At 37.5% G+C, this 13813-nt stretch overlaps 1 protein-coding gene across 4 annotated transcripts in view; it reads left to right on the top strand.

Moving 5' to 3' along the window:
- The window catches only part of PIEZO2 (piezo type mechanosensitive ion channel component 2), a 439610-nt gene that overhangs the window by 315343 nt on the left and 110454 nt on the right, over positions 1–13813 (top strand). For all 4 annotated transcript variants that reach the window (XM_089671018.1, XM_089671019.1, XM_089671017.1 and 1 more), the window contains exons 10-16: positions 2167–2205; positions 4912–5050; positions 7716–7852; positions 9109–9342; positions 9447–9561; positions 9648–9868; positions 12826–12974. In XM_089671018.1, the coding sequence (XP_089527144.1) occupies positions 2167–2205; positions 4912–5050; positions 7716–7852; positions 9109–9342; positions 9447–9561; positions 9648–9868; positions 12826–12974 (1034 nt within the window). The remainder of the gene's footprint in view (positions 1–2166; positions 2206–4911; positions 5051–7715; positions 7853–9108; positions 9343–9446; positions 9562–9647; positions 9869–12825; positions 12975–13813) is intronic.

The following is a 13813-nucleotide window of genomic DNA, read 5'->3' as shown; positions in this document are numbered from 1 at the left end:
AATGATAATTGTACCCAAAGTTTTGTATAAATATCAAATGATCCCAATAAAACTCCCAGAAGCATTTTTTAAAGAAATTAAAAAGATGATAACAAAATTTATATGGAAAAATAAAAAATCTAGAATATCGTATGATTTGATGAGTAGAGGTAAAGAGAGAGGGGGACTGGGAGTGCCAGATTTTAGGAGATACTATAATGCTGTAATTTTAACAAGAATTTATGATTGGACATACAATATAAGGGGGAAAAGATGGGTGAAGATAGAGAATGATCTGAGTGGAGTTGACCTGAGTAGAAATATATGGTCACCAGCACAATATAGAGGCTTAAAAGAAACCACGAGTGTGTTTACATTGAATGTCTTAAAGGTTTGGGATAATTTACACAAGTATATGCATTGGGATTTTAATTCACAATTAATGTCACTAAGGAATATGGAGTATTTTCCACCAGGTATTGAGGGGAGTATGGGAAAATGGATCAAAAAGGAAGACATTCAACTAAGGGATATTATGGACGGAAAGAAATTGAAAACATTGAAAGATTTAAAAAAAGGTGGAAGGGAACTTTTTATTAAGATTGATGAGTGGAAATATCACCAATTAAATCACTTTGTTGAGGGTCTTCCGAAACCCATAAGAGGGAGAAAGGAGTGGAACTTGTTTGAGAGGTTGTTGGAATCACGGGGAGATGTAAAACGGGGCACGGCAAAAATTTATAAAACTCTCACCGAGTTAGTCACGGAACTAAAACCAAGCTATATAGAAAAATGGGAAAGGGATTTGGGAGTGGAGATAGATGAGGATAAACAGAGGAAGATATATAGACTCACACACAAGAACATTAGCATGAGAGAGGTGGAGGTAAATTATAAGAGTTTAGTAAGATGGCACATTACACCAATTGTGGAACACAAAATGGGTATAGAGAGAACACAAGAGTGTTGGCGTGGGTGTGGAGAGATTGGTACATGGTTTCATATTTGGTGGGAGTGCCCAAGGATACAAAACTTTTGGGAGACAACGGTCAACTTAATTGAGAAAATCTCAGGAATAAAGATAGGATTAGACCCACAAGTGTGTTTATTACATAAAACAGATTTACCAGTGAATAAATATAAAAACTCGGGTATATGGTACTTTGTGAATGCAGCGAAGGGTTTGATACCTAAATTCTGGCATAGCTTAGAGGTTCCGAGAGAGAAGGACTGGGTAGAGAGAGTAAATCAGATTAGTAGGATGGAGAAACTATACTATATCCAGGAAGATAAGATGGAGATATATAATAGGAGATGGGAGAAATGGGAAGATTTTGTACACCAAAGGAGTATATATGAAGTAATGCTAAGAGAAGATTCTTAATTTTATAGAGAAAGAAGTAAGAGAAAAATGCAGAGTGGGAGGGTGGAGGGATGTGGTAGGGTATAGGGGTAGAGGGAAGGGAAAAGAAGAAAAAGGAGGTAATAGAAAGAGAATAAGAGTAAGAATTTTATATAAGAATGTAGATGAAATGTATTATGTTCTTCTTTCATGTTCCTCTTTTTTTTCTTTTTATATTTAATTATAAATATGAAAATTTAATAAATATTTGAATTAAAAAAAAAAAAAGAATTGCACCCCGTTCATGCAAACCGCTGCAGGTGTGTATGTTAAGTTAACAACACCCCAAAAGCGGTCTGTAAAACGTGGTGCGATGTGCAGAATCGGATCGCATAGGTGTGAATACCCATGCGATCCGATTTTAGTGCAGACCCAAAAAAAGGTCCTGCACCTTTTTGGTGCGGGTGCGGGTGCAGTGCGATTAGAGCCATACAAAATGTGTGGCTCCAATCACACCGCACACAAATCGCATGTGATTTGCACAGGAATGCGTTGCGGTTCCTGTGCGAATCACATGCGATATACCGCACCACATGTATGTGAACCCAGGCTAATACTCTGTCCCAGCAAAAGACTATTTTCAGCACTTTATGTTAATATTTGTGTACAGGACTACTTTAACAGCATTGGGCATTTTAGCTATTGGTTTACCTTTAATGCAAAAGAGTGTGTGTTTTATTTTGATTTACATTTTTGCTGTGCAATTTCAGACTTTAACAATTTGTCATGTACAGCAATGTTGTATTGGTGGCTATTATTAATTTACTCTGCTTTGCTTTTTGCAGCTTCTTTCCATGACCCAAGATGAATACAAGTCACCTGATGTTAGTATACAACAAAATACATTCCACATTTGTTTTCACTCTGCTAAAAAGCACTTGCAGAAGTGATAAATATACAGTATATTTTATGCAGAACTGATATACTGTGTGTATGTGTATATATATGTATATATATATATATATGCGTGTGTATTTAATATATATATTTTATATATATATATATATATATATATACATATGTATAAAATTTGAACAGAGAAGCATACTGCATATAGGGACATCCTAAATTCATCAAGTCATATTTTTCTTACACTCTGTAAAGCCAAGCAATGGCATTTTGATCCAAGATAAGTGTTACTGTACAGTAGTGAATGTGTAAAATTTATATGTAGGCATTCATTATACTTTCCAGTAGACAGATGAATACTGTAGTTTTATTAGGACAATGTGAGCTGTCAAACAGATGCAAAGGAGTTGATTTACTAAAGCCGGAGAGTGCAAAATCTGGTGCAGCTCTGCATAGAAACCAATCAGCTTCTAGGTATTTTGGCAAAGCTTAATTGAACAAGCTGAAGTTAGAAGCTGATTGGCTGCCATGCTCAGCTGCACCAGGTTTTGCACTCTCCAGTTTTAGTAAATCAACCCCAAAGGGTGACATAATAACCAGTGCACGAATACTGTAGTAATTAATAAAATAGAACCTTGGAACTGTTTATTGTTAATTAGCTTTATTATAGTCATTTATGTCTTAATTGCAAGATAAAAAGGAAAACTATTTTCTATTTCTAAACCATTTAAGTCTAATTGAACTTCTACTTTAAATCAATTAAACACATTCTAGGGGAATGAAAATTAAATGTGCAAAGACTTACAATTTGTGTTTTTTAGAAAGCAGCCACAGTCCGAGTAGAAAATCCTTTACCCTGCCAGCATGCTGCAGAGAATGAAGCAGTGGTCTCTCTGCAGGGATTCAACATGTCCCCTGCTATGTCAGATTTGTGGCTCTGCTATCTTCAAAGATTATGTTCTCAGCTGAATAAAGAGTGCTATCTGTGACTCAACTGAAGCTGCATCAGACCTTTGCAGAGAGACCACTGCTTCCACAAAAACAGAAAGATTCCTTTATTTGCAACATGCTATAAAGGTAAAGTCTTTTCTGCTCAGGCTATGGCTGCTTTCTAAGGAAGACTAACTTTTGTATGCTTTTTGTTTGAATCTATGTAGATGTTTTAAACAGAAAGTTTAAATGAAATGCAGGTGAATCCTAAATGAATAAAACACAGGTGAAGAAAACCAGACTGATATGTCTATATTTATTTTAAAGCTGATTTCCAGGTTTCATGTGAGTTTAAATAGTTCATTTGAATTAAGATGTTTCAAACAAGCTATCTACTTCACTGTGTATGTTATTTATTTCAGGTACTTATATATAGTGCCGTCAATTTATGCAGTGCTTTAAATACATATATATTGTACATTCACATCAGTCCCTAACCCTCAAGGGGCGTACAATCTAAGGTCCCTAACTCACATTCATTCATACACATACTAGGGACAAGTTAGACAGGAGCCAATTAACCTACCAACATGCATTTGGAGTGTGGGAGGAAACCAGAGTACCCAGAGGAAACCCACAGGGAGAACATGCAAACTCCAGGCAGGTGGTGCTGTGGTTGGGATTCAAACCACCGACCCTAGTACTGCCAGGCGGAAGTTCTAACCATTAAGCCACTGTGCTGTCCACTACTTTTACTTGCAGGGGCTGTGTGTGCTGTATAATCTGTATGTATCCTTAGCTTCATACAGTATACAGCGCTGTGTTTCAGCAGTGGGGTGAGAACTTCCCTTCTCACTCCTGAAACAAAATTTTTGGCCAGGTGGAAGTGCTAACCATTAAGCCACTGTGCTGTCCACTACTTTTACTTGCAGGGTCTGTGTGTGCTGTATAATCTGTATGTAGCCTCAGCTTCATACAGTATACAGTGCTGTGTTTCAGCAGTGGGATGAGAACTTCTCTTCTCACTCCCGAAACAAAATTGAGTTGGGCTGAAGGACATTCAGCCTTTCACAGGGAGCTTTGTATTTTCTGAATGAACACACAGCTTTCTCTGGTTGAGGCCAAGAGCTGTATATTGTATATAGCTGAGGCTACCTACAGTTTACAAAGCGCACAGCCGCTGCAGCTGTTATTGAAGTAAATAGTTCATTTGGACTAGCTTGGTCCAAGCAAACTATTTACAGGTCAATGAAATCTGGAGATCAGCTTTAGGCGCATTCCCTATTGTTAGTGCAACTGCTAATTATCACCTTCTATGCAATTTTCCTTTTATCTACTACCCTACATTATTTTATATACTAACTTCCTTGCTTCCCTCCTTCCTCTTTTCTTCCCTTTACTTCCATCCCTTTTCCTATTGCTTCCGGTATTAGACAACTATAAAAGTTATATATACATGCTGAACTACCTCTCTTTCATATTTCATTACTGTTGGAATTATTATGAATTATGGCACTTGTACTACAAGAGAAGAGGGCTTACATTCAATTTAGTTATCTAACAGAATCTATCTGTATAATTTGAAACCATGCTTTACCTGCATTTAAATTTATCCTCACTTGTGTTGTATGTAGTAAACATTACATGGACTGATATATAGGATAAGTGCTATGCTATTAACTGGAGTTTGCGGAAAAGCAAATTTTATTATGTTTTGTCATTATTAAATCTTACAAACTGCTACTTAACAGGTACTGCTTGTAACAGTTAATGGGACTCCAGTTGATTACCATTCGATAAATACATCACTTCCTATAGAGAATGGGCCAACTAAAATAGATATGTACTCCACACCACAATACAAATGGGAACACAATGATGAAATCTCAGGTAACAGCTTTTTTCCAGCTCATTGTGTAGTGACTTGTGTTGATGTATGTTTGATGTAGATAAAGGTGTTGAAATATCTAGTGTTCACTAGATATATTGTGTTGTTAAGCAGAATTGCTTTTAGTTCTTGTTAAAGAAAAAGACTCCATAACATGTTTTATTAATGTGATCCTGTACTACTTTACAATAGGCAAATGAAAATTAACCTAATCCAAGTACTGTATATACTTCCTACCTTCCTAGCATTATATACCTCCCCAATGCTCTGCTGTAGTCACGCAAAGGTTCCATGGACGTTTTGCCTATGTGACAGTGATCAGAGCTGGCAATAGATCTCTCAGGCAATGAGCACTATATTGTGGAGGGTGGGGAATTATATTCATTTATGCCCCATAACCAAAGTTTTAGTTTTTTGGGGGGATCCAGGGCTACAGTGGGAAGGTGCTGTGAAAGTAGAATGTGATGCCTTATGGAGTCCCCTGTGTAAGTGCTGCATTTTCTCTTAAAGTGGTTGTAAAGGCTTAAGGTTTTTTATGTTCATGCATTCTATGCATGAAGGTAAAAAAACTTCTATATGCAGAAGATCCCCCCTCCCCAAATACCTACCTGAGCCCCATCGCGATCCGGTGATGTGCACAAGAACTTGACTGCCCAGGGACTCGCAATCATAGCCAGTGACCCAATAAGGATAGAGAGGGGGCGGGACCAAGTTGCGGCTCTGTGTGTCAATTATTTATAATAAGCACAGTTTCCTGTGACACGTGTCAGCATACTGCTACTTTGTATCCCTATGCTGTCCTTTTGAAGAATTGATGGAATAAATAGTTGAATGGTTCTACAGTGGTGTGCAGCCATTCCTTTTCATTATCACAGTATTGCGGTGGCAAGCTGTGGTGGGTACCCGCATGTAAGGCTGTCTTACTAGCAGTATGGGCCCCTGGGCAAAGTATTGCATTGGGCCTCTACCAGCCTCATGCAATTTACGCACCTACTCAGAAGAATTAAATATAAATGGTTGATAGAATTAAACATATGTTTATTAGTACTTTCATTAAAATTGATATTAAACTATAAGAAAACCTGCCATAAATCAAAGACTAATCAACACAAAGGGCACAGTACAGCAGGAAGGGGGGGGTTGTAGGCAGAAGGGCACAGTATAGGGGGAGTCAGGAAGGCACAATGCTAGGATCAGGAGGGCATAGCTGCCTATGCCATCCTGGGACAGTTTAGTAAAAAACAAGGCTGTCCCAGCAAATCCGGGACAGTTGGGAAGTATGATGTGATGCAAGATTATTATGGGGCCCCTATGCACTTGGAGCCCCTGGGCAGTGTCCAGTGGTGCCCATACATTAGGACAGCCCTGCCTGCATGATCTCTGCAAGGCTGACGACGTTCCACCTAGAGTGGTGTTTCATTCTATGTTGGATGTGTAAATGTACACACAAAGCAATGGCTCAGGAACGAATCTGCTCAGGTGCCCCCATAGCAAGCTGCTTGCTCTGGGGGAACATGGCAGGAGGAGGGGCCAGGAGCACGGATGGGGAACCTGAGAAAAGGAGGATCAATTCTGCTCTTTTCAAAACCATAGAAAGTAAGTATGAAATCTTTGTTATTTTAAACAATGCCATTAATATAACCATAAGATAGCAATACAGTGTTGCTTTAACCTAGTTGATTTCCAAACCATTTTTCCCTCTTTTATCCTCAGGACCAGAATGCGTTGGTTTTTGTTGGTTAATTAGCTCACAACACTAAAATAAGTTCAATTTGGGTTTGTGAGGATAGGATCTTGTACTATGCCCCAGAGTGCTTGGTGTTCACATAAGCGAGTTAACTTAAAAGAGTCACATGCTCTCTTATCATAGTTAATATTGTAAAGTATTTTCAGTTTAAATATGCAAAATCATCTAAAAGGGAAAGGAAAAAAATAGTATTATTTACAACAGGTACTGTAAATAGATGATCAAAGTGAACAAAGCTGAACCAGACTCACTAAGTGCGTGAACACTAAGGCCCCATGCACTTTTCTAAATGCCTTTCTCCTGGCAGGAGAAAAGCAGTGTAAAAAATGCTCCTAAAACTGTCTTGGGCGTTCATTCATTATATTGGCCAAAATATTAATTTACTCTGGCCTTTGAAATGAATGAATGCTCAAGTGGTTGGCATGCCTAGCGTTAACACGCATTTAGATGCATTTATGCACATTAGGCATTTTTATAGGCAAAATGCTGCTCTCCTGAACACGCTGGCTCTGGATTTTTTTTCTGCCTCTAAACACTCCTTCCTCTAAAAGCTTGTAAAATGCCTATGTGTGCATGGATACGTATGCTAACATGGAGGGGTGTTCAGAGGCAGAAAAAGAAAATTAAACGCCCTTAAAAAATGGCGTTTTTTTATTCCCAGTGTGAATGAGGTCTTACTTTTCAAAGTACCACTTTAGTAAATGCAAATATCATCCTTAGAGCCTCTGTTAGGATCTGGAGGTTCGGGTGGGAGAGTGGGGGGATGGTGTTTATAGTTCCATATTGGATAAGCCTGCATGATCTCTTTCATTACCCTTATCTTATGCTTTCTCTTGCTGATTAAGTTTATAACAATAAAAATGTATGTAGTATTCAGCATGTGTACTATGAAGAAGAATTAGTAACATGTGTTCCATTAGAAAAGAAAGAAGAGGAAGAAGAAGAGATAGAGGCGGAAGTTTCTGAGAAAAAAGAAAGTACCAAGGTTCACGCCATGGTTGTTGCATTACAGTTCATCATGAAGCAAAGCTATATATGTGCTCTCATTTCTATGATGGTAAGCTGTAATAACACAAACTGCAATTCCATGTACCTATAATAAACTAAGGTAGATTGCATAAACTGAATTTCTCCATTTTAATTGAGTGAGCAAACTTTACAGTTTTGTGCCTTGGCTAAATGTTGTTTGTGATAAAATGCTGCGCCAGCCATATCAAAGGTTCAGCTTTGGTATCCTGGAACTAGAATGTAGCTGAAAAGTCAGAAAATGGTTTCTTCTTTTAGAAACGCTCAGGTATATACTTTCCAAAATGGTATATTTCCTTTAAAGAGCAAGTTCAGCTTTATAATATCTATCTATAACAAACACAGTATTTATTGTATATTTTTATATGTTCTGGTATATTTACTTAGCTTTCCTCCAATTTTCTTATAAACTTTCTATGTGGCTATGGTACTTTGTCCCAGCTACCAGGAGTAACTGTCAACACATGGTACCCCTTTTGTGATTAAGATCAAACAAATGTAACTATTACTGACATAGAAAAGCACAGTGCAACGCTCTAAACCCAAAGAGAGAAGCAGAACATAGGATTTTATTTTTTTTAATCCATCCACCCACATGATAACTGGACCAGTGTTAGTAAGTACCATTTATTATTGCAGCCACATAAGAGCTTTAGGCAAAATTGCCAATGAAAGCATTTATACATTTATTTAAAAATGTATTTATTAAACTGGTGTAAGTACTTAAATTCCTCTTGATTTTAGCCTTCCGTAAACCATTATTCAATAGTAATCAGAAAAGGAAGGGAAACCAGTATTAAGCCAATGAGACTATGCTGGAAGCATTTGTACTGACAGGAGTAGAGAGCAGAGTGTGCAAGTGCATTATCATTGTACTGCTACTCCATCATTGTCCATTCAGGAAGCTGGAGTGTGTTATGACCAGTGTTCTGAACCAAACTGTGGAGGTCAAAAGCCTGGTAGTATTGTGTGTGACATGGAGGGACTGCCTGCTGTGCAGAATTAGAAATACTTTGCTTATTATTTCCATAAATGTGATTTTTCACTATTGTCAACGACCACCTCCTTGCTGGAGTCCTGCAGAACTCAAGCAAATAATGTCGTTGATCTCCACCCTTATATTTATTTGTTATTTTTTTATGTGTTTAATTTGTAAATTGCATTTTTATATTCTTTGGTCCTCATTTTGTCCTGCAAATAAAAAAAAATCCTTAGTAAATTATGTATTTTAATTTATTGGTATGCAATATGTTTACAAGGTCTGAAAACTATCTGGTCTCCTTTTAGGCATGGAGCATCACGTACCACAGTTGGTTAACTTTTGTGTTGCTAATTTGGTCATGTGCCCTTTGGATGATTCGTGATAGGAGGAAATATGCCATGATTAGTTCACCCTTTATGGTCGTCTATGGCAATATATTATTAACTTTACAGTATATATGGAGCATAGAGTTGCATCCAGAACTGAGGGAAGTTTCAGGTCTTCTTGAAAGAAAGAAACCAGAAGAGCTTGCATCAAAGGTGAGCATTAGAATACAAATTGTATGTGCAGTGTCTCTGGACTTACTTCTGCACAACACTGGTGTGATTGATTAAACTTTTCTTCTTTCTTTTCTTTTATCTAGATACTTTTTAATGTTACGTTCTGGCTTTTGCTGAGACAACATCTTACTGAGCAAAAACAGTTACAGGTAAAAGAAGCGACTTTATCAGAAATCAAAGTTGGAAGCCAAGACAAAGGTAAGAAAAGGCTGGCATTCATTTAGGTAAATATTACATTTTAAATGCTTCAGTAATAATTGATTGTTGTTTCCATGCTATTTTAGAAGATGAAGTCCAAAAAAGTGAAGAAGAAGGAGAAGAAGAAGAAGTAGTTGATGAAAATGACATCATGAAGGTGCTAGGAAACATGGTGATGGCAATGTTTGTTAAGTACTGGATTTACGTTTGTGGAGGAATGTTCTTCTTTGTGAGTTTTGAAGGAAAAATTGTCATGTACAAAATCATCTACATGATGCTCTTCCTTTTCTGTGTGGCATTGTATCAGGTATGTGTACCATGCTTGTTGCTTATTATTGACCTCTGTAGTAAAGAATTTACTACAATATGTTTATGTTTCAGTTTTCTTAAAAATAGCATCAGACGAGGAGATTTCCCCAAGTTTCTATCTTCCATGGTGAAGAGTGCAGGTTCAAAAGTATTACATACAGTATCACACAGAAGTGAGTACATCCCTCACATTTTTGTAAATATTTTATATCTTTTCATGGGACAACACTGAAGAAATGACACTTTGCTACAATGTAAAGTAGTGAGTGTGCAGCTTGTATAACAGTGTAAATCTGCTGTCCCCTCAAAATAACTCAACACACAGCCATTAGTGTCTAAACCGCTGGCAACAAAAGTGAGTACACCCCCTAAGTGAAAATGTCCAAATTGGGCCCAAAGTTTCAATATTTTGTGTGGCCACCATTATTTTCCAGCACTGCCTTAACCCTCTTGGGCGTGGAGTTCACCAGAGCTTCACAGGTTGCCACTGGAGTCCTCTTCCACTCCTTCATGACGACATCACAGAGCTGGTGGATGTTAAGAGACCTTGCGCTCCTCCACCTTCCGTTTGAGGATGCCCCACAGATGGGGTTTAGGTATGGAAACTTACACTGTTATACAAGCTGTACATGCGCTACTTTACATTGTAGAAAAGTGTCATTTCTTCAGTGTTGTCACATGAAAAGATATAATAAAATATTTACAAAAATGTTAGGGGTGTACTCACGTCTGTGAGATACTGTATGCGTTGTTAACAGCTTTGCGTGAGACTTGTGATGGGTCCATCCATTGATGGGAAGGTATGTCCTCACCTGCTGTTCTTGGGAATGTACTGTAGGTGCAGGAGAAGAATAACCTTACAGTGGCATTTATAACAAAAACTAAAAACACTAGCTAGAGATTTTAGCTAAAGCAGACAACATACTGCAAAATTAATTTTGCAGTATGTTGTCTGCAGAACTCCAGGTAAACAACTAAATACGATGAAAAATGCAAATATGTATACTTCTCAACCTGACCAAGAGTTTGTAGTTTTTTCTCAGCCAATCTTGTGAATAAAGCTCCATTCACATGGGGTGATTAGCTGTGTGCCCTGTGCAGGGCTGTCTTTTACCGTCACGGGGATGCACAAGTGTTGCATGCATCCCTATGCCAAACGTCCCATAGATGTCTTTTGGAACACGTGACCGCACAGACACAAACAATTGCTATTTTCTACAAGATTGATCGGCCAGGAATTTGGCTGTTGGTGCAAAAAAAAAAAAAATCCATGGGTGGATCAGGCAATAATATTCCCATGTCTATGCTGACAACAATAGCATAACATTTTTCCTTCTTCCTTTTTGTTGTGATGCTTTCTTTCTGTTGCCAACTACTAGCTAAAATATATAAGTATAATATAGTTTGTGAATGTGATACACTTAACTGTGCATCCCACATACTAGGATTAAAATTTTACATTTATTTTATTCCATTACAAACATTGTTATTATTATACAGGATTTATATAGCGCCAACAGTTTGCTCAGCGCTTTACTATTGTAAAGGGAGACAATACAGCGACAATACAGTTCAAGAGGGTTAGGAGGGCCTGCTCCTTGGAGCAAGCATATTGTTGAAACAATCCCCAGCCTATATCCTGCAGAGAGTAAAGTTCCTTCCGTTATCTCTCCTGTTTATTCCCTGCAGGATATAGGTTTGGGATAGTTTCAGTAATAATATTTTTAGGGAATAGAAAAAAAGTGAAAGTTTAGTCCTAATGGGTGGGATGCTTGGTGATTTAAATGAACCACCTGTGCAAATGATGTTATTGTAAATTCCCCATGAAAGGAACATATCATTAATTATAATATAGCTTTCAGGCTATTATATGATTGATTGATTTTGAAATAGATAATTGTCACATAGGTAGGTTGGAAATTATTTTTTATTAGAATTTGTCATATGTAAAACAGAACACACAATGGTTGATTTACTAAAACTGGAGAGTGCAGAATCTGGTGCAGCTCTACATAGAAACCAATCAGCTTCCATTTTTTTTTGTCAAAGCTCAATTAAACAAACTGAAGTTAGAATCTGATTGGCTACCATGCACAGCTGTGCCAGATTTTGCACTCTAGCTTTAGTAAATCAACCCCTCATTTGACAAATACCATGTTGGCAAAAGATAAATACATGCAGATTCCAATGCCTGATAACATAGTAGAAGGCTAGGGTGCCTGGGCACCCTGGTTGAGAAAGGCTGCTCTAGATTGTTCCAATGTTTTAAAGAAAGTGGGAAATCCATAATAATTTTACACTTTAATTTAAAATAGAACTATTGGCAAAATTTTTTTTTTATTTTGGATAGTGTCCCATTGCGGAGATTTCCCTTCCCTTCCAGTCCCATAGCCAAAACAGGAACTGAGAGAAAATCCCTGCAAATTAGGGGAATTCCTTGGGGACCCCCAAGTCACCAGAACTAGTGTCCCTATTGGAAAATTTCTCCTGTACCACTTTTCTGGGGACAACCTAAAATATGGGATTTTCTTTTACTTTAAATAATAATAGTAAACAGGACAAATAGAGAGGGTGATCTCCCCTATGGGGGGCACAGACAACAATAAAAACTAACATTCTACTCCTAGATTGTAAGCTCGAAAGAGCAGGGCCCTCGATCCCCTCATGTTTTGCATTGTATTGGTATTGTTCTGTCACATGTTCTGTCCCCCTTTGCAATGTACAGCGCTGAGCGAACTATTGGCGCTTTATAAATACTGTATAATAATAATAATAATAATCCCTCTCCACTCTATACAAAACTAAAAAACAAGTCATAGATTTCCTGTTAATTGTTGTCAATGTCTAATTTTGCTCTATAAACCTAGCCACTGATTCCAGCTTAAATAAATGTTACTAATATTTACTTATGCTAAAATGTTTACATTGTATTGATTCTCATGTTTGTAATCTTAGGTTCACTACGAATGGTGGAGGCGAATTTTGAAATATTTCTGGATGTCTGTGGTAGTTTACACCATGTTGGTGCTTATCTTAATTTATACATACCAGTTTAAAGCCTTCCCACCAATTTGGATGAACATGACAGGATTAAATAAAGAGAAGTATGTATGGCATCTGGGTATATGTTTGCACTTTTTACTATGCACATTTGAAAACAATATACTGTATACGACTGCAAAACAAATTAATTTGTGCAAGATCCACTTTCAAAGATATATATATATATATATATATATATATATATATATATATATATAGCTTTTCTCTTGTAGTTTTTTTTTTATAAACGTGTTATTTTTGTCTCAAAAGCTGTGTTACTTTAAAATGCTACTGAATGCATTTAAATATTTTTGTAACAAGTATTTTTGTTGTGAATCAATTTGTGTATCAGTTTAATGCACTGAAATATTTAAATCTAATTAATAATAGCATGAGCCTTTAAAGCATGCATTTTCTATCTTTGCTCACCAGTCTCCCTAATAAATGTAATTTTAACTTCAAACATACTGCTTATTGTGGTTATAAAGGCTCGATTTTTTTTCTTTAAAATAATAACCACATCATACTTATCTGCTCTGGTTTTGCACAGAGCAGCCCTGATCTTTCTCTTCTTGGGTCCCAGGCTGGAGCTTCTGGCTACTTCCCCCTTGCTAAGTGCCCCCCAGAGCAACCTACTTTCTCTGTGGGCACTTGTGTGTGCTCGCTCCCAAGCTGCCTCTGTGTGTCTATGGGCTGTGTCTCAGCCAATGAGGAGAAAGACCTGGGAGAAACGTTGCTCTTGTGCACATCGCTAGATCAAGCTCAGGTAAGTATTAAGGGGGGGCTGAGGGGGGAGCTGCACACTGAAGGTTTTTTACCTTCAGTGCTGATTCACACATGTGCGGTGCGGATTGAAGCTCAGGTTTCACAGCTAATTGATACAGTAGTTGTTTAGCGGTTC

The sequence above is a fragment of the Staurois parvus genome, unplaced genomic scaffold, assembly GCF_062004578.1.
Source record: "Staurois parvus isolate SC_StPar_1 unplaced genomic scaffold, SC_StPar_1.0 ptg000097l, whole genome shotgun sequence".
Taxonomy (NCBI): Eukaryota; Metazoa; Chordata; class Amphibia; order Anura; family Ranidae; genus Staurois; species Staurois parvus.
This window is presented reverse-complemented; position numbering and strand designations above follow the sequence as displayed.